The following is a 22,448-nucleotide window of genomic DNA, read 5'->3' as shown; positions in this document are numbered from 1 at the left end:
AAAAAAACTAAACAAAAGAAACTTGAAAGCTCTAAATTAACTAAGCTCACACACGAGCAGGAACTAGGAGATACTCGAGAGGGGAACGAACAATGCAACACATAAGACAATGACCCAACAAACACTGAAGGACAAGCCAGGCTTTTAACACAGTGGAAAGCAATCAGGGGAACAGGTGACAGGTGAAATCAATTAAGTACATGGGAAGGGAAAACCAAGCAGAGGGGAAGATAACATAACCTATAAAAACACTACATAACTAAACCTGGAAACTAAGGGCCAAGATAAACAACTAATGACAAGAGGCGTAAGGAAGACTAATTAACAAGTGGGGAAGGACACAAACACTAAAGGGAACAAACAAAATGAAAAGCTGAACCTATAGATAATAAAACTATAGAGGGGTGACTGGAGAGACTTGAGAAGCTGGAAAACACCAGGAGGAACATGAGGAGAACACAGAGGACAATCAGGAGGGGGCTGGGGACCAAGGGGACACAGAACATGACAGTATTTTTTTTTCATAAAAAACTGACATTTTTGGTCTAGATCTAGAAAAATAGATAAAAATATTTTCCTTAAAGACCCATCATGTAAAATGTCTTGCACATTGCCTCAACACCTGTTGTATTTGTACATTTATTACTTCAAATCCAGTTTATAACACTTATAGATGAAAGGTTTAGCACATATACGTATAGACAGACACCTTAACACAAGAAACAATACTAAATATTTAAGAATACAATTCCAGATATTTATGTTTTATCACATAATGCATCAACATTTCTGAGCTGACTTTTTAGTTTCATTCGGCGTCCAGCAGGAGGCAGTATAAGGTCGCCGCTGTCTCCTCATGTCGAACATCTAACTCTGAATACAAATATTTTTTTTTATTTGTCAGAAATCAATTCACACTTCAAATGGTGCCAATACAATGTAGGGTCACACTGCTCCGAGGACAGGAAGGTCGCGTCCGTTACGAGTTTTCCTCTGAGACCTCTTAGCAGCAGCTTAGGCCTTCCCTCTCAGATGGTGTCATCCACGTGTTCGTGCAGCCTTTCTCCCCTGTTATTGTGCTTGCGTCTCCTGAAAGGAATTGTTCAATTTAGATCGAACAGCAGTGACAAACTGTGAACAGACTCAAGTAAAAATGACAATTGTTTTGTCAGCAGGCACAGCCTGGGCTGTCATGCTGCATATCGTGTGGGAGGATGCCATGTCGCATCTTTTTCTGTTTCACTCTGTACTCTCACTTTTTTCCCCTTGTCTTAACAGTGTGTTGTTTTTTTCTTCCTTTTTCGTCCTCACACTCACAGCGTTGGCTTTATCATCAGAGCGTAGCCTGAAATGAGATTTGTGCCTGACACGGTGTTTACTTGCATTACTGTACCTCCACAGAAGAAATGCCAGCACACCTCCACACAGCAGCAGCAGCAGCAAGAGGACAGGACAGACAACAGCCACTGTCATCCCTCTGCCCTCGGATTTGCAGGGTGCTGTCAACAAACAATAACAACAAAAAGGTAAAACAGAAATGATCCGGTGGCTCTCAAGGGCTGGAAAGTCCCCTCTCCACCCTGAGTAAAGTCAGAAACAAGAGGAGAAAACAGGAAGGATCCAGAAATACCCTGCCCGCCTCTGGATCATCACGTTTTTTGGCAGATACGAAGAATTGCATTTGTCTCGCCTGTTTAGCAGCTCTGGTAGCAGCACAGGCAGTAGCGGCTGCAGTGATTTATTGATCACAGTCTGGAAAATCCTTTTTCACTGAATCACCACAGCAGCAACAACACTCAGAGCAGAGCGGAGTGCAGTCAGGACAAAGCTCAGACAGGCAGGATTTCTGCATATCAGTGACTCTAAAAGGGCCGTTTAAATAACATTACAATAGATTATTCCCCCCACAATGTCATTAGCTGGTGCTCTGATGTTATTATTCAGAATAGAAACGCATAAACTGAAAAGCACGTGCTAGGAGCTGAGAAATTTTGATCAACTTGTGTGTTTTTATGCGTTTTGCGCTGAACTGGAGGTCATCTGTAGACGTGCATCTGGCTCAAAAATAACAAAGTAATTTCACAGGTAATCTTACCGGAAAAATGGAAAATATGAATAATACATAATAACTCTGATACTGCACACAATAAAGATGTTTTCCTTTCTTTAATTTGTCTTATCATGGTTCAAACATTGCCCTCTGAACAACAGGTTAAATGGATAATCTCAAACTTCTTCATTCACGTAAAAACAACTTCATTATTTTGACTTTAGAAAGTTTCCTGTCATTTTTTTGTTTTTGTTTTTATAATCCAAAAATTCCACCCCAAAGTGGGACAAAGCATTTTGATCCGCTCAGACATTCTCCTAATCTGGCATGAATTCCATTGGCGTTAGCTTAGCACAAACAATGTAAGTGAATGGTAACAGCTAGCATTTCAAAGTAAGTACAAACAAAATCAATAATAATCCTAATTTTTGTTCAAACTTAATTCATTAGAGACTTGGAGGTATTAAGGGTGCCAATTTTGACTTGGGACTGCGTGATGACAGAGCAACACTAAGCTGTTGCTGCAAGACATGAAGACGCGACGCAGCGGCCGCAAAACTCACGTTTACTGTCGTCAGCGGGAAATGCTGTAAACGTTATACAGTAAACACGGAAGTGGCAATGTCTGCCAGACGCCACGCCGCTGCGTCGTGTCCTTGTGCGTTGCAGTGGGAGCTTACAGTGGTGTTACCATTCATTTATGTTGTTAATGCTAAGCTAAAGCTAACAGATTACTGCCAGATTAGGAGAACAACTTGACTGGATCCAATTTTATTTACCCACTCATCTGCCTCTTGGGAACGTGGCAACAGACTCAATTTTACTTTGGGGTGGAAGTTAAAATTTCCTTTGTAATTCTGCTTTGTTTCTTGAACTTTTGAATCAAATATTTTAAATGTCTTTAGCTGAAAGCGTCTGTATCATCAGCTGCTTGTTTCTGAGTTTTAGTGACAGCCGTTAGGAAAAAAAATGTCTCTGAGGGTGAAAGAGTGAAGCTGAAAGTCAAAAAACAACACAATTAGCTCAAGGCAGCTCCTTTTTTATTATTTATTTATATTATTTAGAAAATGTTAAGATGTGGGATTTTTGCTGCTTTACACTTAAAATAATATCCAGAAAACTCAAGCTTTTCAACTTATGCTGATATAATAATTATGTCATTTTCTGTTAATCTGTAATAAATGTTAAAATGGTCCTAACTAGTTAAACTGAACATGTCAGTTAATTTTATTTTTTAATATTATTTTGTGAAACTGTCACAAAAAGGGCCACTCAGTAGATCGGAAAGGTTATGAACTTTTAACATCACAAAGGTTATTTGCTCTTTAGACCCTAAGCCTATTTTTGAGAAATGTCCTTGAAAATGACATGTCTGTAATTACATGAGTATATTTCTGACACCACAAGGCTTATTTGATTACTTTTCTCATTTTGAAGGGAACTCCTGCGGGATTTGTTGAGACATGTAAATAATGATTCATGTGTTACTGATTAAATGTAAATGGACATGTAACATTGTAAAAAACTAGATTTTTCCTTGTCTGCCTGAAAAATATTTAATTTAAGGACGGATTTTCTTAGGAAAAATAAAGCAGTAGCCCCCAAACCTCAATGAATTCATAGATACACATTTTTTCCATTTACTCTTTTAACTGTAGTTCTAGTTGTGTTTGGAACATGTCAAAAAAGCTTGCATGGTCTTGTAGCCGTGGCTCTGCGGCTTATTTAGAGGTGCAGGATGACAATATTTACTGAATTTTTGGGTGATCTTTGGGGATGAAAGTTCTTCTTAAAGGGTTTGCCCCCCAATCAGGGGGCACTCGGGTTCCTCAGTTTGGAGAAACAAAGATTAGTTTTGACTTTACAGATTAGATAAAATCTGTAAAGTCAAAATTAAAACAACTCTGATACCGAAAATGTCATGGTAGGTCATGCCGATATGTTCGGCATTATGCGATTGTCCAGCCATTTTGGGCCGCTTATCCAGCGTCGGGTCGCAAGGGCAGCAGCCTAAGCAGGGAGGTCTGGATTTCCCTCTCCTCAGCCACTTTGGCCAGCTCCTCCAAGGGAATCCAGGCATTCCCTGGCCAGCTGAGAAACACAGTCCCTCTAGCGTGCCCTGGGTCTTCCTTTAGGTCTTCTCCCAGTTGGACGTGCACGTAAAACCTCACCAGAGAGCATCCAGGAGGTATCCTAATTAGGTGGCCGAGCCATCTCAACTGGCTCCTTTCAGCGTGGCGGAGCAGCGGGTCTACTCCGAGCCCCTTCCGGATGACCGAGCTTCTCACCCTATCTCTAAGGGAAAGCCCGGCCACCCTGCTTGTATCCACAATCTCACTCTTTCAGTCTCTACCCAAAGCTTTTAGCTTGAACGTAACTTGTTTTTTGTTGCGATGTAAGCCACGTTCTGTAAGTTTTTTTCACAATCCCCTCCATAAGGTGTCTGGCGCTCACAGTCCTCGTGAACTGTCTGGTGATCTGTGCTTCGGCTCTAACCGAGAGAAACTCTCAGATCTCTGCATTTCTCTAGTTTGCCATCTTCACTGACTTAGCTTAGACTGCCTGCATTTACTTTCATTTTCAATACAGTCGCAGGCCAGGGCTTGGCAGACATTCCACACGTGATCAAGACATCACCCTTACCAAAAAGAAGTACACTGAAGTATACTTGAAGTATACTAAAAATGAATACAGTATACTTCCAAGTTTACTTTCAATGTACTTATTAGAAGTATAGTTATCCGAGTACATTTTTTAAATACTACTAAGTATACTTTAATACATACTTACATTAAAGTTTACTTACATTTAGACTATACTTGTACTTGACTCTATCAGAAGTATATTTCACCAAGTAATGTATAAGTATACTTTATATATATATATATATATATATACTTATATATAATATATAAGTATATATATATATATATACTTATATATATATATATATATATATATATATATATATATACTTATATATATATATATGTATATATATATATATATATATATATATATATATATATATAAGTATATATGTATATATATATATATATATATATATATATATATATATATAAATAAATAAATATATATATATATATATATATATATATATATATATATATATATATATACATACAGTTGTGGTCAGAAGTTTACATACACTTGTAAAAAATATAATATAATGGCTCTACTGAGTGTCCCGTTATTTCTAAAACTCTGATTTTTCTCTGATAGAGTGATTGGAACAGATACTTCTTTGTCACAAAAAACATTCATGAAGTTCGGTTCTTTAATGTCTTTATTATATATATATATATATATATATATATATATATATATATATATATATATATATATATATATATATATATATATAGATAGATAGATAGATATAGAGATATATATAGATAGATATAGAGATATATATAGATAGATATATTTGGAACTTTTTATTTTTGAATTAGAACAACAACATTTACATGGAGATGCATTTGAGTTTCTTCTTCCCTTCTCCAGGGCAGTGTTTCCCTTAACAAAGTTCGAATTTCCTTGTGGCCATGAGATCTATCCAACTTAACCAAGTCACCAATCAGTACATATAGTTCTGACAAGCTTTCTCTGTATTCATCGTATCTGCTCTCTTCTACATTCTACATTTTACTTTGATCTAGCTAAATAACTCACCCAAAAGACAAAAAAACATAAATAAAAAAAAATAAAAATTAATAATAATAATTTTCACATGAGAGTACTATCTTTCTAACATTTGTTTTATTGGTTCCCAAATTTTGTCATAGTCTTGCATTAATTTGTTCCATTTTGTAGACCTGTCTAACTCTGTCTCTCCACTGTGCCACCCTTGGGGGTTCTGTGTCCAGCCATAAAACTGTAATACACTTCTTGGCAGTCATAAGCAGAATTCTGATTACGTATGTCTCCATTATGTGTGTGTGATTTTTGGTACAGCATTCCCAGTACAAACCATTTTAACTTAAATTGTAATTTCACCTTCAAGGTTCTTTCAATTTCTCCCTAACACCTTCCCAGAATGGTATGAATTTAGGGCAGTCCAAAAGTATATGTGAAAAGTCTCCCACTAGCCCTCATTTTCTACAACATAAATTTGAAACATTACTATTTAGACAAGATAAGTGGAGTTTTAAAGCATGCATCTTCACCTTCCATTCAAATTCCCTCCAAGACGGACTATTAGTTAGTTTATGGCCTGCTTCAAGTGTTTCCTCCCATTCCTCATCTGTTATCATTATGTTCACTTCCAGTTCCCGTTTTTCTTTAATATCTATATTCTTAACAATCAAATCCTGTTGTAAAGCTTTATATATTTTGAAATCAGTCCTTTTTGACATGTCCTTTCTGTTTAACATAATCACTTCCTCCATATTAAGTTTATCCTTGCTTGAAACTTTGCCTTATTTTGAAATAACTACTCTGTCTGTCTGTCCTAAATATCATATTAAGCATGAAATTACGAATTATTGTGAAATTACACGCACAGGAAGTGCTTTTATTTTGTATCATTTGCTCAGTCGGCTCTCGAAGCTTCTCAGCAGACCGAGAAGAAGAGCGAGGGTCAGAGGAGCATTAACTGTTGGAGGTCGTGCTTTTGTTCTGCATCTGCACTTGACAGTCACTGGTTCTGCACCACTGAGCTAAACGTAAGTAGCCGCCATAAAAGTTGCTTAAATGTTTTAAATGTTTTTAAGACGGACATGGTGAGTAATGTTGGCCACGTAGCAAGCTAATATGCTAAGTCATTGCATGAGTTAGCTGTGTTATTAACTTTGTGTACGACTAAAGTCCGTTTATTAAAAAAGAGCAACGCTATCTCATTATTAAAGGTTAGCATTATTTTAGATACTTTTTTATTAGACTTCTAGAGACTTATTCCCTCCATTTTTGTCCCCTCCATCGTAATTTTTTAAACGTGACGTTCTTAGAAAAAAATAAAAGCGGGAGCTCAGCGCCACCAAGTCAAACTTAAACGTCCACTTATTAAAAGTACATGAGCAGTGGTCTCTTGTACAGCGATGAAAAAATCAGTCTGTGTTGTAAACTATTTCCCTGTAGCACCCGTGCGATAGCTTTGCAAGCAGCCTGCTTTTTTTAACCGTAGAAGAGGATTGTGACCGCAAAAGATGAAGCGGTGCTGTATCTTGATGCTATGTTCCCTCCTTCCCTCCATTTTTGTCCCCTCCATAGTTTTTTTAAATAGTGCTCAGTTGCACATATCTTGAACCGTAGAACGCTGTTTCTATTAATTTCACAGTATTTTAGTGTTGTAATTTTGTTCTTACTGTACACTGTTACTCCAGATTCTTAAATGTTATGTTTTTAGCTTTGTGTGGATAAGTCAAATTACGCCGGGGACACACCGGCCGCGGAAGCGCCGCGAAGCGCCGAGAAGCGAATCGCTCACGAAATTCGGCCGCTGCTCGCCGCTCCTCAGTTCAGATCAGACGCGCCCCAGTCGAGGCGCGCCTCGGCTCAGCTGTAGTTTTTCTTTTAAAACACTTGGTGTCCTCAATTTCCTCTCTGCCTTTTCTCAGCTATTTTCCTCTACGTGTGTGCGCGCGCGCGTGTGTGTGTGTGTGTGTGTGTGTGTGTGAACCTATGGTATGAGTTGTTTCTGCCAGTTGAATCTCTTGGAACCCGCTCCAATTCTGCAGCTGTATCCTAGCAGTTTCTTCCTAAATGGGTACGTAAATAATCATGTTTTTCGGGGGTCGTACAGCTCCTTGTGTTTCTCAACTTCCATAATTAATTTAAAGTCATCCATCTTAACTGCTTGCCTCATCTTTCTGCCTCTCTGTCCTGTTTGCTCCGGTGAAAAGACACCCAAAACCACACACCCCTTCACGTGGTCACACACGCACACAAGTTCGATGTGTGTGTGTGTTCGTGTGGTTTTTCTGCAGTGTCTGATTACGAACACATTTGACTATTGCGGAATTTTATTTTGAAATGCTTTATTTTGTTAACTTTACCGGCCTGCCTCTTATGTCTAGGTTTGACTTCCTGCCAGAATTGACGCGATTCACCCGCGGCTCGCGAAAAAAATAGAGCCGACGCCGAAATGATCGCTGCACGGCGCGAGCTGGGGCGCCGGCGCGAGGCGATTCGCGGCGCTTCGGCGGCCCATGTGGTCTATAGAATAGCTCAACAAGGGCGCCGAATGAAGGCGACCCCATTTTTGCGGCGCTTCCGCGGCCGGTGTGTCCCCGGCCTTACACTTGAATCTCCTCACACACACACACACACACACACACACACACACACACACACACACACACACACACACACAATTTAGATGATTAATGATTTAGCTTCATATATATAGTGGAGGACTGCCTAAATTTTGCAGACTAACACCGGGGACACACCGGCCGCGGAAGCGCCGCGAAAATGGGGCCGCCTTCATTCGGCGCCCTTGTTGAGCTATTCTATAGACCACATGGGCCGCCGAAGCGCTGCGAATCGCCTCGCGCCGGCGCCCCAGCCCGCGCCGTGCAGCGATCATTTCGGCGTCGGCTCTATTTTTTTCGCGAGCCGCGGGTGAATCGCGTCAATTCTGGCAGGAAGTCAAACCTAGACATAAGAGGCAGGCCGGTAAAGTTAACAAAATAAAGCATTTCAAAATAAAATTCCGCAATAGTCAAATGTGTTCGTAATCAGACACTGCAGAAAAACCACACGAACACACACACACACATCGAACTTGTGTGCGTGTGTGACCACGTGAAGGGGTGTGTGGTTTTGGGTGTCTTTTCACCGGAGCAAACAGGACAGAGAGGCAGAAAGATGAGGCAAGCAGTTAAGATGGATGACTTTAAATTAATTATGGAAGTTGAGAAACACAAGGAGCTGTACGACCCTCGAAAAACATGTTTATTTGCGTACCCATTTCGGAAGAAACTGCTAGGATACAGCTGCAGAATTGGAGCGGGTTCCAAGAGATTCAACTGGCAGAAACAACTCATACCATAGGTTCACACACACACACACACACACACACACATGCGCGCGCGCACACACACGTAGAGGAAAATAGCTGAGAAAAGGCAGAGAGGAAATTGAGGACACCAAGTGTTTTAAAAGAAAAACTACAGCTGAGCTGAGGCGCGCCTCGACTGGGGCGCGTCTGATCTGAACTGAGGAGCGGCGAGCAGCGGCCGAATTTCGTGAGCGATTCGCTTCTTGGCGCTTCCGCGGCCGGTGTGTCCCCGGCCTAACACAGATCTACCTTGTGATTCACAATGTTTTCTCTACTGATTATGCTTCCTGGTGTAGATGTGTAAATGTAGAGCGTCTGCGTTCCTATGAGCTGTCAGCCACACCGGGAAGCCTGTCTATGAATCTGCAGTCAGACTTCAATGATCCAACCCCACTCTCTGCACACAAGATTGATGGCATGCTGCTGTTGACCCCCAAGAGGTTCATACAAGTGAGACCACTGGTGAGTAATTCTCACAATCAGCATTTTTGATGGCACATCCTAAATAACATGACTATATATGTATGTATGTATATATGTATACAGATTTGTCTTTTAAAACTGGTGAATATACAATTTACAGGTAATGCCTTTATGCTATGAGTATTAGAGCCACTGATGGAAAAAAAAATATAGAATTCTGAGAAAATAAGTCATAAATCTGAGTTTAATCTCAGAGTTCTGACTGGTACCTAAAACAAAAAAAAGGGGGAAATTGGGGAAGATTATGAGGGGGGATCAGAATTCTGACTTAAATCTTAAAATTCAGGCTTTTTTTGTTTGTTTTGATTTTTTTTAACAAAAACAATTCCTAAATAGTTTTTTGTTTGTTTGGTTTTAGGTTCATGGAAAAAGTCAGAATTCTGACTTTAATCCCAGAATTTTGAAATTATCTGACTTTTTTTTTCTCATTTCTTTTCTTTTTCTTCAGTGACTCTAATACTCTTAGGCAATAAGGCAGTATTAGGGCCACTGAAGGAAACAATTGAATACTGAGATAAATGTCAGAGTTCTGACTTTATTTATTTTCAGAATTTTTTCTTCTTCAGTGGCCCTAATACCCCTCCGTATTATGTAATGCTAAACAATTCAAATTAACTTTTGAATTCAGCAGTTTATCATTGGATTTAGATGCAGATATCACTGTCTTGGAAAATTGGTCAGAGCAATTTGGCATTGAGTTTGATTAGTAAACTTGACAGTATTTACACTCTTAATCTTCTTAGGAATTACATGATGTCCACACAAGGCGTACCACTGTTCTCCATGCCCTTCCTGTCTATCTACGTGAGGAAACCTCTGGATTTTTGAGGACATGTGTGGTAAGTCCCAGTATTGTAAATTTGAACAAATCATTCTATTTATTTATGCATAAAGACAACACAAGGACAACGCACATGAACATTTTGGAAAATGTGCCATTGTTTCAACTACAAACCTTTGGCAAGATGTTTAAGCCTGCCACACACGAGAGCAATCAGCTGAGCAAACGGCCTCGAATGACTGTTTGCTCAGCAGATTGCTCGCCATGTGCGCCTGATTTTCACTGAGTTTTCTGCCTCACGAGACGCTGAGGTGAATATCTGACCAGTTAGATATTTTCTGCCTCACAGGGGTAAAAACTCGCTGTGTGTGCACTACTGAGCTGCTGGCTAAGCTGAAATATTCTAGTGGCCAATCAAAGCACTTTCTCCGCTCACATGACCCCAAGATGTATTCAGATACAGCCCCTTACCCTGTCTGCGTGTCTGAAAAATAAACAAAACGGTACCTTGCGGATCGATGGGCCCACTGTTTCCATTACCCTTTCGGAAGGATTCTGGGTCTTCCAGGTGCATCTCTTGGAGTAAATTGGCATAAACTCCTTGCCTGGTCCATCTTTCCAGCTACCGTACCCATATTTTCCTAACCTTCAAATGCCGGTGGTGGCGACGTTTCATCAACAAAAAAGGATATGCATTTCCTCCGTTTCCAGCTCTGTCTCTGTGTTGTTTCTTTTCTGACATGCAGACAGGGGGCTGCCATCTTGGGGTCATGTGAGCGGAGAACGTGCTTTGGTTGTCCACTAGAATATTTCAGCTTAGCCAGCAGCTCAGTAGTGCACACACAGCGAGTTTTTACCCCTGTGAGGCGGAAAATATCTTAACTGGTCAGATATTCACCTCAGGGTCTCGTGAGGTGGAAAACTCTGTGAAAATCAGGCGCCTATGGCGAGGTATCTGCTGAGCAAGCGGTCATTCGAGACCGTTTGCTCAGCAGATGGCTCTCATGTGTGGCAGGCTTTAAGGCACTGAGAAAAATCAACAATCACTGCAAAGAATTCAAGTAGCTTTCATTAGCATAACACTGGCACACACAGAAGCCATCTCACTTTATTCGTAAATGAGAGCACAAAGCAACAGAATGAACGGGAGTAGGGCTGGGCGATATGGCCTAAAATCAATATCACCATTTATTGAAGATCTCACCTCGATAACAATAAGTAGACGATAACTACAGGAATGCGTAGCAACAATATTTGTCCACTAGATGGGGCTGTCTCATGTATTACATTGACTAAAATTTTACATGACTCAAGGTGCTACAGCTTCTTAAAGGGACATAAATGTGGCCAACTTACACATCTTTTCATTTTTTTATTATCAAATTTATTGACATGGGAAAAATGATCTGGATGAGAGACAAGAACTTGGATAACGATAAATCTTTGATATGTTGCCCAGCCCTAAACAGGAGTCTATCAGACTGCATTTATTGTTATTTACATGAAAATCTACTGAAATAAAAATGTCCACAGTCAGAGTTTCAGTTCAAATGTGATTAGTGTATGATCTCCCTTTCATTTTTGTAAGGATGATACCAATGAGCCGGACCTCAGGGATGCAGCAGTTGTCCTCCTGACAACCATCACAGATGATGCCGAGAGTCCGGTTACGTACGACCCAGTGAGAATCTGTTATCCTCGAGGGTGATGTGATTGTCAACCTCTCCAGGCTTCCTGATGCCTTCCTGGTAATGTTCGGCCTCATCTATGCCTTACATCTAGATTATCCGAAGGGACTGACCAACACATTTGAGTTCACGCAGAAAATCTTACTTGGTCTTGATGAGTCTAAACTGTCACCCAAGCTGCAGAGTCAAACATGACCTGATGTTACATGTGTAACTCAAAATCTGAAAGAGTGGTGGATTCAGATGACTCACTCTGTTAGAGCATTGTCCACATCCACAATGTAATTTACTATTTGTCTGCTCTTTAATTGTTGATGTTAAAGTAACACACCACCATTTGGGCAAATATGTTCATTTTCCACCTCTCCTTGAGTTAACCCTCCCACTGTCCTAATGGGTGTGACCCCCGCGAGGAAAGTTGACCATTGAGCAGGGTTGATGGTTTATCCCTTGAGGTCCACGTGGCAGGGGTGAGGTGGTGCTCACTCCTCACCCTGTCACGTGGACCTCAAGGGATAAACCATCAACCCTGCTCAATGGTCAACTTTCCTCTCGGGGTCACCCATGAAGACAGTGGGAGGAACAGTTGAGTTTTACCTTTTCTCTGTTCGTCCAGCCGTTCTGAGTCTGGCAACTCCATTTGTGGCTTTAGTTTAGCGTGAATAATTTAATCGGATTAGCCCATAGGCTAATCCGATTCAATACTCAACTAGTTTTATGCCAAATGGCATAAAGTACTCACTGACTTACTTGATAGTGGTTAGTGTAATTCATATTTTGTTAATGTTGAATCGATGTGCATCCTGATGTTGCTTTAAACCACCTACTCAAAGAAAGACTACACACTGCTGTTGTCCAGTTTTCAAAAGTGTGCGTTTGTAATTGTTTCTTTCAAATTTTGTTTTATTTTCTGTTTGAGTTGGCTTAATCAGTAACTTTAATTTGATCATAATTTGAAAATATATTTAATATAAACTCCAAATATTTAAGTTTATTTATGGTCTGATATACTAAAATATCTGAGTTTATAAACTCAGAAAATATGAGGCAACTGAATGCCTTACATTTTTTGAGTTCTGCGTACTTATTCGGGTTTACAGTGTACGAACTGTAAAGATTTTGTGGTGTCAGAGTTCACCTAACAGTTCAAGTGTTCATTTTTTTGCTTTGTGTGTTCACAGGGCATGCTCAGTTGAAGTTTCCATCTCTGCGCGTTCAAGATGTGAGAAAAATAATACGAAAGAAATGCAACAATGAAAACTTCAAAAAGGCATCAACAACCAAGCAAGTGGATCCATAAAATGGACTGATTTTTTTAAAGGCATTTTTAAAAAGTCTTTCAAAATGGACAGAATTAACGCGTCATGTTCAGAACAGTTTGCGTTCTCATCTTTGATTAATCCTGGTAAACAGGTCTGTTTTTGTTCTGTTCTAATTCTCTCTGTTTAATAAATATAAACAAAATGACTTAGCTATTTTATTAAATTTTTTTCTCTGCATAAAGACGAAGTATCAGTAAATAGTGGAAATTAAATGTATTGGTAGTAAGCAAATAGCAGATGTTAAATGTTACTTGCAGTATGTGTTTATAGAAAAAATAGAGATACTTAAATGTACTAAAATAATATTACGTCAAGTTTACTGTAAAGTGTACTTTCAAAACTGTAAGTATACTCAATTATATAAGAAGTACACTACAAGTAAACATACATTATTACTTTAAGTATAATTTTAAGTATACTTTCAAAGAGAAAAGTATACTCAATTATTTCAGAAGTGCACTACAAGTAAACTTATAATGTTAATTAAAGTTTATTTTTAAGTATACTTTCAAGGGCAAAAGTTTACTCAATTTTATTAGAAGTAAACTTATACTGTTACTTTTAAGTATACTTTCAATGAGAAAAGTATACTCAACTATATCAGAAGTACACCACAAGTAAACTTATATTGTTACTTTTAAGTATACTTCCAAGGAGAAAAGTATACTCAATTATATCAGAAGTACACTACAAGTAAACTTATAAGTATACTTTCAAGGAGAAAAGTATACTCAACTATATCAGGAGTACACTACAAGTAAACTTATATTGTTACTTTTAAGTATACTTCCAAGGAGAAAAGTATACTCAATTATATCAGAAGTACACTACAAGTAAACTTATATTATTACTTTAAGTATAATTTTAAGTATACTTTCAAAGAGAAAAGTATACTCAATTATTTAAGAAGTACACTACAAGTAAACTTATAATGTTACTTAAAGTTTATTTTTAAGTATACTTTCAAAGGCAAAGGTTTACTCAATTTTATTAGAAGTAAACTTATACTGTTACTTTTCAGTATACTTTCAATGAGAAAAGTATACTCAACTATATCAGGAGTACACTACAAGTAAACTTATATTGTTACTTTTAAGTATACTTCCAAGGAGAAAAGTATACTCAATTATATCAGAAGTACACTACAAGTAAACTTATAAGTATACTTTCAAGGAGAAAAGTATACTCAACTATATCAGGAGTACACTACAAGTAAATTTATATTGTTACTTTTAAGTATACTTCCAAGGAGAAAAGTATACTCATTTATATCAGAAGTACACTACAAGTAAACTTATAAGTATACTTTCAAGGAGAAAAGTATACTCAATTATATCTGAAGTACACTCCAAGTACACTTGTGAGGTTACTTTAAGTATACTTTCAAAGAGAAAAGTATACTCAATTATATCAGAAGTACACTACAAATAAACTTAAATTATTACTTTGAAGTATACTTGTAGTATACTTCAAGTATACTTTTAGCGGCCCAATTTAGTCCCAAGGAGTATACTTCTAAGTAAACTTTAAGAACAAGTATGCAAATAAACTTCTGTACACTTAAGTATACTTGAAATTAAATACTTAAAGTATACTTCTTTTTCGTAAGGGCATCCTCTGTTTTGCCAAGACACATCCCATTCATGAGGCACAAACACTACAAAATTCGGTTTGCCACCACAATGTTTTCGTAAGACACACCATGGCGACAACTTTACGCTGATTTCCTGCCAAGATGGGTCTAATCAAAGAAGCTATTGAGAATGTGTCCCAGTTCCCAGCATGCACTGCAGGGTGAAGCACTGACACACAGCTTAGCACACCAACCTAGCTTGAATGCTATTGATCTGCATTGAATTAAATAATGCAAATAATGCAAATTGTGGATGAGAAAGGAGGCGCACAAAAAGGATTTATCTTTTGTATATTGGAATGATTAGCGTAGCGGTTAACATTACGCTACACCAGACTGTTGTTTTAGCTCATTGTAGTGTTAGCCGGGGTGAGCTAGCATCACGAGTGCCAGATTTCTGCTGGTTTTGGACTTTTCGATGCTTGAACACTTTTGATGTAATAAAACGAGTGTTACAGATAATCCAGCAGTCAGAATCAGGTGTGTCTGAGCAGGAACAGATCAAAAACATGCCTGTTAGCGCTTGCGCTCGGTTTGAGGTGCACCTTTCAGAAGGGATGGGAGCTGCAGCCATTCAAATTTCGAAATCTCCTCCTCCTCTTTAAGTTCATAAACTATTAATTATAAAATGTTTATAAAAAATTTGCTACAAGGTGGATGTGAGGTTCCATAAAGTTTCACACAGAAGATCAGTACCTGCCGTGTAGGTGGCTGAGCTGTCACCCAGCTTGTTCCTAACCACACAGGTGAAGTGGCCGCAAATGGGTGAAAGAGACACAGACAATGTTGTCCCATCGGCGGAGACTCGTCCGACCGTCTGCGTGATGGCGCCTCCTTCATAAAGCCAGCTGAAAATGGGGTCTGTCCCCCACGCCTCGCTGCAAACCAGCAAGGAGTGAGACACGTTGATGCTGACGGAGACATGATGAACTGCCTCTGCAAAGACAGATGAACAGACATGAGGTCAAATATGGAAAGAGGTGTGTAGGTAAAATAAATGAGGGCTGGATGGAAACAAGAGAGACATAAAGGGCTTCCGTTGTAGGCTTCTGTCTTCTATAAAAGGAGAATAATGGTACCTGCCTGTCTGAAAGGGTCCAAGACAAAGAACCTTGAGAGACATTTAATGCTGTCAGGAGAAGCTGGCTCAGGTTCAGAGACAATAATGAGATCAGAGAGTGAGGTATTAAGTTGGAAAATGGGATGATGGAAAACACTGCACGCCCAGAGAGAAGTTGTAAAGAGTGGAGCTGATGAATTGATACTGTTGGAGCTGAAAGATCTGAGAAAAAAAAGCGAGAAATCAGACAGCCACAATGAGACAAATGATCTAGAGAGGCAAAAACAAAAAGAAAGAACACAAGAACAAAGCCTTGAGGCAAATTTAATTTCAAGGGCTACAATATTAAATGAGACTTCCACCTTCAGAGGAAAACAATGTGCACTGGTGTGAAATTAAAGAATATTTATAGTAGTTATGATTATGTTGGTTTTAAAACACGCCAGAATGCATCAGCTGATATGTTTGAAACAATTCTGCTTTTTAAGCCATTATTCTGGGTGATTTATGAGCAGAGTCATTTTTTAAGTTTTCATCAACTGATGTTGCAACACTTTCAAAGCGTTGCAAGAAAACAACATTTCCATCCATGTTTCCCCATCACGACTATCTGCCCTCTACTCAGGACGTTGTGGATCGTTTGGCAGAATACTTCGAAGACCTCAATCCTACCGACACGTCTTCCAGTAAAGAAGCAGAGTCTGGGGACTTTGAGTTGGCCTCTCAATCTCTGGTGCTGAGGTCACTGAGGTGGTTAAAACGCTCCTCTGTGGCAAGGCTCCGGGGGTGGATGAGATCTGCCAGGAGTTCCTTAAGGCTTTGGATGTTGTGGGGCTGTGTTGGCTGAAGCGGCTCTGCAATATTGCGTGGACATCGGGGGCAGTCCCACTGGACTGGCAGACCGGGGTGGTGGTCCCCTTACTTAAAAAGGGGGGCTGCAGGGTGTGTTCCAACTACACGGGGATCACACTCCTGAGCCTTCCTGGTAAGGTCTATTAAGGGGTTCTGGAGAGGAGGAGCAATGTGGTTGTCGTCCTGGCCGTGGGACACTGAACCAGCTCTATACCCTTACGGGGATCCTGGAGGGTGTGTCGGAATTTGCCCAACCAGCCTACATGTGTTTTGTGGATTTGGAGAAGGCGTTTGACCGCGTCTCTCAGGGGGCCCTGTGGGGGGTACTCCGGGAGTATGGGGTATCAGGCCCTCTGATACGGGCTGTTAGGTCCCTGTATGACCGGTGTCAGAGCTTGGTCCGCATTGCCGGCAGTAAGTCGGGCTCGTTCCCAGTGAGAGATGGACTCTGCCAAGGCTGCTCTTTGTCACAGATTCTGTTCATAACCTTTATGGACAGGATTTCTAGGCGCAGCCAAGGTGTGGAGGGCATCCATTTTGGTGGCCTGAGGATCAGGTGTCTGCTTTTGCAGATGATGTGGTCCTATTGGCGTCATCAGAACGTGATCTTCAGCTTTCGCTGGAGCGGTTTGCAGCCGAGTGTTAAGCAGCTGGGATGAGAATCAGCTCCTCTAAATCTGAGACCATCTGGCCTTGATTGGGAAAAGGGTAGAATGCCTTCTCCGGGTCAGGGATGACGTCCTGCCCCAAGTGGAGGAGTTTAAGTATCTCGGGGTCTTGTTCACGAGTGAGGGAAACTGGAGCGTGAGATCGATAGGCGGATTGGTGCTGCATCTGCAGTGATGCGGGCGTTGTACCGGTCTGTCATGTGGAAGAGAGAGCTGAGTCAGAAGGCGAAGCTCTTGATTGACCAGTCAATCTACGTTCCTACCCTCACCTATGGTCATGAGCTTTGGATAGTGACCGAAAGAATGAGATCGCGGATACAAGCGGCCGAAATGAGTTTTCTCCAAAGAGTGGCTGGGCTCTCCCTTAGAGATAGGGTGAGAAGCTCAGCCATCCGGGAGGGGCTCAGAGTAGATTTGCTGCTTCTCCACATTGAGAGGAGCCCATTGAGGTGGCTCGGGCATCTGGTCAGGATGCCTCCTGGATGCCTCCTTGGTGAGATTTTACGGGCACGCCCAACCAGGAGGAGGCCTAAAGGTAGACCCAGGACACGTTGGAGGGACTATGTCTCTCACCTGGCCAGGGAACGCCTTGGGTTTCCCTCAGTGGAGCTGGCCCAAGTGGCTGGGGAGAGGGAAGTCTGGGCCTCTCGACTTAGCCTACTGCTCCCGCGACCCGACACCGGATAAGCGGATGAAAATGGATGGATGGAATAATAAATTAAATAGTCTATAAAAGTAAAAAAAGAAACATTTTGAGGTTTTGCAGGTTTGCCCAAAACACAATACATGTTTAAAACATCTAATTATCAAAAAGTCAAGGCTTCAGTTCTGATGCAGTATCCCATATCTCATATCTCCAGCAACTCATATCTTCAAGGAGAGTTCGAGTAATTGTCAGACCTCAGGCTTAATTGTTCTTGTCTTAGTTGTTGCCCACTACACCAAATCTTTATTCTTGCAAACATATTTGATGGTGCATGCATTTATTTCCCATAGTGATTTTAGTTGACTTGGAGAAGAGTTAAGACCCTGTCCGTTTTGGTAATCCATTGGGAGGTACTTCAGGTTCCTTCTGGGGCCATTTAGTCCTTGTACATTTTGCATTGCCCTTAATCAGCCAGGCTCATTTTCGGGGGGTCTTGAACACCACAAAGATCACGCTTGTCACTGATTGGTGCAACCAAGGAGGGGAGAGTCCTAAAGAGTCTATGCAGACGATGTGGTCTTGCTGCAAATCCAATTCTGAGACACATTGAGTTGGATTGACAACTCCAGGTTTGAAAATAAGTGACTCTAGGTGGTCGCAAATTGGTCTGCTATGATGCTGAATAGTTCTGTCGTGGTGAAGAGAGAACTGAGTCTGAAGGTGAAGCTGCAATTGTCGACTGAGCTACACTCCCACCCCACCTGTGGCCCCCGTGGGGCCTCTGGAGAGTGGCTGCTGGGAGTGAGGTCTGGGACTAGGCGTGGAGCTCAGACTGACGTTATGGAGACAGTTGAAGTGGTTTTTGCATCTGGAAGGATTCTTCGGGACAGACGCAGGACCAGTTAAAAGATTATATAAGTTTGCCCAGGAATGCCCGGAAATCCCCTGGATGAGCAACAAGCTGTGGGGAGAGGAAGGTTTGATGGTCTCTACCAAATGGGTCTCAATCATTTTGTGTCATGCCTCCCCCAAGGGATCATGACACTTTTTCACCCTCAACCCATTGTGGTTAGCATGCTAAGCTAACCACTTGCTAGCCACGGTTCTTGTAATGTTTATTCTTTCTTTTTCTTTTTTTTTACACTGAACAGACCCACGTGCTTCAGAAAAATGTTGTAACTTCAACATCTCCTCTGTTTATTATTATTGTGGAACTTTAGTCATCTTCTAACAGTTCATCTGAATGCTTATGCTGGGAAAGGAAAACTTTTAGCACATTAGCTCAGATACTGAGGATTTATCCTCATTTCTGACCATATTTACAGCAAATCAAAAGGCTTTGTGATATTTTCTCTCTGGGTTAAACTGGCAGCCTGTTGATTAGTCTGAGCTATACTGCCACCCAGTGACCGGAGGCTGGTTTATCAGTCATACATGAAAAAAAGACTTGGGCCCTGTCCATACGTAGCCGGGGATCTGCCAAAACGTAGATATTTTTCTACGTTTCGGCCTGTCATCCACACGAAAACGGAGTTTTTTCACACGAAATCAGATCTTTTTAAAAACTCCGGCCAAAGTGAAGATCTGCGTTTTCTCCGTTTTGGGTGTCTGTGTGTGGACAGACAAAACCGGAGTTTTAAGGTCCGCAACGTCACTTTCCGCGACAGAAAAATGCTGACATCACGTGAGCGACTTGTGTTTACACTAGCCGACAGCATGGATGCCCTCAGAGCTGCGCTTGCTTTATCAATTGTCCAAGCGCTTTTTGCTTGTTTGTTTTTGCAAACGGAATTACTGCTCCTTGCGGAAAACCACAGACGAAGGATGAGGTTAAGAACAGGGGAAGTACTGCCGCCTACAGGTCTGGCATGTCCTTAACAACGTATTTATCTGGGTACGTGTGGACAGAGTTTTTTTTTAAACGAGATGGTGTGGATGCAAGTTTTTGGAGGGGCGGATATTCGTTTAAAAAAAAAACCCGGCTACGTGGACTAGGCCTTGGGATCCTCCTGCTTCTCACTCCCAGACACCCCTCCACGTCCCCAGAGGGCACGCCCCACAAATTCAGAAGCACAGCCCTAGGTTTTAAAAAGAGCATCAAAGGATAAATAGATATGAATAAAATGCTCTTTTAGTGCTTTATCTACATTAATGCATTTTTTACATACTTTATTTTTTATTTTTACATTTTATACATACAAAGTTGACCTGGCATATCTCATAATGTTAATTTTCTTGAAAATGCAAACCAAATCTTTGTCTAATGCATGCACTAAACTGAATCCCCTAAAAAGCTGGACACAACTGGTTAAAAGATGCTCTAACTTATCCTAGTAGACAGTAATGAGGTGACTCTGCACCTAATTAGAGTAACAGTCCTCCCATGCTGCTCATCGTACTGTACCGTATTCCCTGACGATGCAGTGTGCAGAGGTATTGGCTCCTGTGCGATCCGTCACAGTCACCGAGTACTCGCCGCTGTCTGCTCTGCTGAATCCATTAATCTGAAGTGTCGTCTCCTGCTGCTCTGTGTTCACACGGACGTTTGGCCTTGTACCGGCGCACTTCAGGACGCCGCCGCTGCATGTGGCCAGTGTCACTCTCACCGGGTCAAACCCGGTTTCGGGCTCCCGTTCCCAGGTTACCATGGAGATCTCCTCCAGGGGACTCATCCTGATTCGGACTTTGAGATCCAGAGTGGAGCCAGGGATTATATACACAGGCTGCTCATTGATGACGTGCACCGTCATGCACTGAGACCCACACGGCACTGAGAACATAAGATTTGAACCATTTGTTACTAAAACAACTTAAAGTTGGCTGTTTCACTCATTTGATCACATGATCAAAAGCCAACAGAGGAAACACGCCTTCTCTATAACACACATATGTTTCAACACATGGCATGTGGCTACTTTCTGTCAAATAATGTCAAGCGGTGATTTATGGTGCATGTCATCTGTGCCTAATGTGATATCCATCAAACCACATCAGTATCCTAAAGCCTGTGTCAAAGCCTGCTAAGCTTGTGTGCACCTACCAATAGGGCTATTAATCATGTGTCTTAAGCTAATCAACGAACCATGGAGGAAGTGTAAATAATGCAAGTGCGGTTATTAATGCAAGAGGCAGTTTACCAGAAGTCCTTTGTGTTTACGTAAGGGTGCAATGTCTTAAGGCTGGAGATTCTGAGTGCTGTGAGAGATTTAAAAGGCCTAGTTTGGTTTTAAAAACTGAAAAATGGAACAAAAGCAACACATGTAAGAAAATGTGTTAGCAGTTATTTTCCACCCATTTCCAAATCATTAGTTGCAGCGGTTGCAACGAAAAAGCCTTACACAAGAGTAGCAGTGGGGCAACTGTCCAGCACACGAAACCCAGCAGATCCATAACACCCGCTGGTGCAGAGAGACAGCAGAGAAAGGGAATGTGTCCACGACCTCAGCAGCAGCTCGCCATTTCCTGTGCACTCGGGCTGCAGGCGCGCCGCTGCGGCAAAGAATAACATCACCTTCAGAGAAAATTACTACCCCCCCAAAAAACATGCATCAATAATAAAAAATGAAGTTCAAACATTCAGCGAATTCTTTTATTTTATCTGTGAAGCATCCTAAGAGCAGAACTTTGGCTCAGCAGAGAGCATCAGAACAAAACAGTCTGCTGCCAAAACAGCTTTTGTAAAAATAAAAACATTTGAAACTGTTGCTCCACGCAGAGAGAGAGAGAGAGAGAGAGAGAGAGTGCTGATAAGAGCACAGGAACACCATCTCTGTGCATTTATCACATCCTGGAACTTCTGTTGTTTACCTTGAAGTTAAAGTGAGATTCACCTACCGATGGGAAGTGCAGAAGAGTCTTCCACGCCGTCGTCTCGGGTTTAAATTGCAGCGCGGTTCAGTCTGCGAGTAGATTTATGGCTTTAAATAAATTAACACCTCTGAAGCCCTTTCTGTTACATCCTGAGAAGTTGTTTCTAACCCGACTGAAACTTTTTGGAGCGGCCCGTTTCACCTCAGGCTCAGGCTGTGTGTGAGTGTCCTATGAAGGCGTTCCTTGTTTTCAGCTGGTTTCCTTCCTCCACACGGCCCACGTCAGCCTTCCTGTGCTTTCAGTTCTTTCTTTGTTTATTTAGTAAATAAGCTTTCTATTGTACAAATCCCTCCCCCTTCCCACGCCACCTCCACTTTTCTCTGACCTGCGTTTCAAGGCCCCGCTCCCTCGACAATGCGACGTGTTCGACCCAT

The 22,448-nt window shown here is 41.1% G+C and overlaps 1 protein-coding gene across 1 annotated transcript; it reads right to left on the bottom strand.

The window, feature by feature from the left end:
* Positions 1 to 885: 885 nt before the first annotated feature.
* si:dkeyp-97a10.2 (uncharacterized) lies at positions 886 to 22,238 on the bottom strand. Its single transcript, XM_015950033.3, has 6 exons — positions 22,039 to 22,238; positions 21,543 to 21,693; positions 20,609 to 20,974; positions 15,675 to 15,914; positions 1,394 to 1,499; positions 886 to 1,089 (listed from the first exon to the last, which is right to left on the bottom strand). Exons 2-6 carry the CDS (start codon positions 21,592 to 21,594, stop codon positions 1,029 to 1,031), a joined length of 825 nt encoding a protein of 274 aa, XP_015805519.3. The 5' UTR covers positions 21,595 to 21,693; positions 22,039 to 22,238; the 3' UTR covers positions 886 to 1,028.
* Positions 22,239 to 22,448: the final 210 nt, after the last annotated feature.

Source organism: Nothobranchius furzeri, chromosome 5 (genome assembly GCF_043380555.1).
Source record: "Nothobranchius furzeri strain GRZ-AD chromosome 5, NfurGRZ-RIMD1, whole genome shotgun sequence".
NCBI classification, from domain to species: Eukaryota; Metazoa; Chordata; class Actinopteri; order Cyprinodontiformes; family Nothobranchiidae; genus Nothobranchius; species Nothobranchius furzeri.
Note: the sequence above shows the minus strand (reverse complement) of the source record. Positions and strands in the feature narration are given on the sequence as shown.